Here is a 2511-nt window from a genome sequence, read left to right as displayed (position 1 = left end):
GGGATCTTGGGCATGCACACACACGCGCCCAGCATGAGTTTTAAGCCACCAGGTCCAGGACGCAAACAGCGGTCCACTACATGGGAGTCCAGCGACACAGCCATTATGCTAACTGCTGGTCCCAAGTAAACAGGAATTTTTAAAAAATTCATAAACTAGATTAAGCAAAAGACCTGGGCTTAAAAATATATCTTAGAGAAGTTTGAAGTGCTGTTTTGACAGCTATTTTATCAAAAGACCTGAGCATTAGTGATACATATGAAACTTCTTGATTTCCCTGTCAAAAATAACTTCTCATATCCTGTGTGAGGGACTGTGAGGTTTAGAGATTAGGTTCTAACTTTACGGGTGGTAAAAAGGCGAAGAATACCACTTCGGATCTGCTTGGTCTTGACACTATAAATTATAGGATTCATTAATGGAGGAAAGAGAAAATAGACATAGCTCATGATGAGGTGAACAACATGTGGAACCTTCTTTCCAAACCTGTGAATCAAAGACAGCCCAATCACTGTGACATAAAATACCAGGACACAGCAGATATGGGAGACACAGGTGTTGAGGGCCTTGGCCCTCTCCTCTTTAGAGGCAATGCTCAGGACACTCTTGACTATCAATACATAGGAGATGAGGATAATCAGAGAATCCAGCACAAATATAAGAACTACAAGAACAACTGGGTATAGTCTATTGAAGGTGATATCAGCACAGGCCAATTTGATGACATCCTGGTGAAGACAGAATGCATGGGAAAGGACAAGAGAGTGACAATAGGGGAAAAAGTAGAGGGGCATGATGGGAGGGACAACAGAAACAAATCCTCTCAGCAGAACACCCAGCCCAATCTTAATCACTCGAGCATTGGTGAGAATAGAGGTATATCTAAGAGGGTTGCAAATGGCAATGAAACGATCATAAGCCATGGCAAGTAAAACCCCAGACTCAACAAAGGAAAGGGAGTGTATGAAGTAGGCTTGGGAAAAGCAGGCTGCATGCCTAATCTCTCTTTTATCCAGCCAGAGGACTCCCAGCACTGTGGGCATTGTGGTCAATGTCAGTCCCAAGTCTGTAAATGCCAGCATGGCCAGAAAATAGTACATGGGCGTGTGAAGAATGTGATCTTCCTTAATGAGAAGGAGGAGGGTGCCATTACCAAAAATGACAGAGATGTAAACAAAAAAGAAAGGTGTGGAAATCCAGTGGTGAGCTGCCTCCAAGCCTGGAAAACCAGTCAACAGGAAGGAACTGGAGCTGCTGTTGGGCCACATGATGATTTATCCAGAAGAAATGTCTTTCTCTCTTGGTTATTACTGTGCAAGTACAGCTTCCCTTTCACAGGCTCACTGTCTCATCTCGGAATTGTCTCTTAAAGGTAAAAATGACATCAATTTAAGTCATTTGTTTGTTGATAAATTTTTAGGGTAACCTGTATTATTTGTGTTGTAAACTGCATATTCCAAGGATCATCCTCTACCTACCTAACACAATTTTCAGAGACTTTTAACTGTTCCTATGAGTTTTATCATGCTACTGAGAAAGTTTGTTAAGCACACTGCAACCTGGAAATCATTTCCATCAACCACACAAATTTTACACACTGTCTTTATGGCAACAATCACTTTCTGCGTGTTAAGGGAATTTCAAGGAACCCAGCCCTAACTTTATTCCACTTTACAGTGGTGATTTTTAACCCACATTTTTTTCTGCATATGGATGACTTTTATTAATTATCAATAAAAGTCTGAGGAGTCTAAGATAAGAAAGTAGGGGAAGATAATCTCTGCTAGTACCACTGTTGCTCAAGTGCAGATATATATAAAGACACTGCCTCACAATTTCATGGATAACTGTTTGGGGAAAGATTTTATAATAAGAAATTATAAATTGCTTTCTGGACAATGCAGAACTAGTCTCTACTGATACAGTGGCTCAGACAAATAGTAAGTTAGATGATTATGGACCTTTGGATTGGAACAAATAATTAGATTAGCCAAAGGCATTGATCATAATAGTACTTCTCCTTCAGCTTGAAATTTTTATTTACTCCTATTGCCATGTAGTGTTTTTCTCTTTCCTAGAACCTGAGTTCCCTCATTTCAAATTCTTCATCCATATGTAAGCAACTGTCTTCCTAGTCTCCTTCCTTTTACCCCCAGATATAAGCTTCTGAATATATTCTCTGACAAATAAGGTTAAATCAATACTTCTTTTTTAAAAAATATTTCTCTTTCTCTGTTTAAACAGGACATGGCTGTTAGACGTCTATTAGTGTAGATGTCTGTTGAGAAGGCTTTGGGGTCTCTTTTGCCAATAGGCCAGTCTCCTTGCATACAGAAACCACCTTACATCTGCTTTGTTCATCACCTAGCAATTACCTAACATGTGACATATGTGCATTCATTAATTCATCCAGTATTTTTGGAGCACTCATCAGGTGATAGCCAAGACATTACAAGCTCTGGAAATCAGTGATAATAATACAAAGTCCCAAATATTATGAGCCATAAATTG

General features: G+C 39.6%; 1 protein-coding gene across 1 annotated transcript; it reads right to left on the bottom strand.

Moving 5' to 3' along the window:
- Window positions 1–329: 329 nt before the first annotated feature.
- LOC102473139 (olfactory receptor 51B5) lies at window positions 330–1268 on the bottom strand. The gene has a single exon (XM_006151718.1). The coding sequence runs from the start codon at window positions 1266–1268 to the stop codon at window positions 330–332; it is 939 nt and encodes a 312-aa protein (XP_006151780.1).
- Between the last annotated feature and the right edge of the window lie 1243 nt (window positions 1269–2511).

Source organism: Tupaia chinensis, unplaced genomic scaffold (assembly GCF_000334495.1).
Source record: "Tupaia chinensis unplaced genomic scaffold, TupChi_1.0 Scaffold000325_1, whole genome shotgun sequence".
Taxonomy (NCBI): domain Eukaryota; kingdom Metazoa; phylum Chordata; class Mammalia; order Scandentia; family Tupaiidae; genus Tupaia; species Tupaia belangeri.
This window is presented reverse-complemented; position numbering and strand designations above follow the sequence as displayed.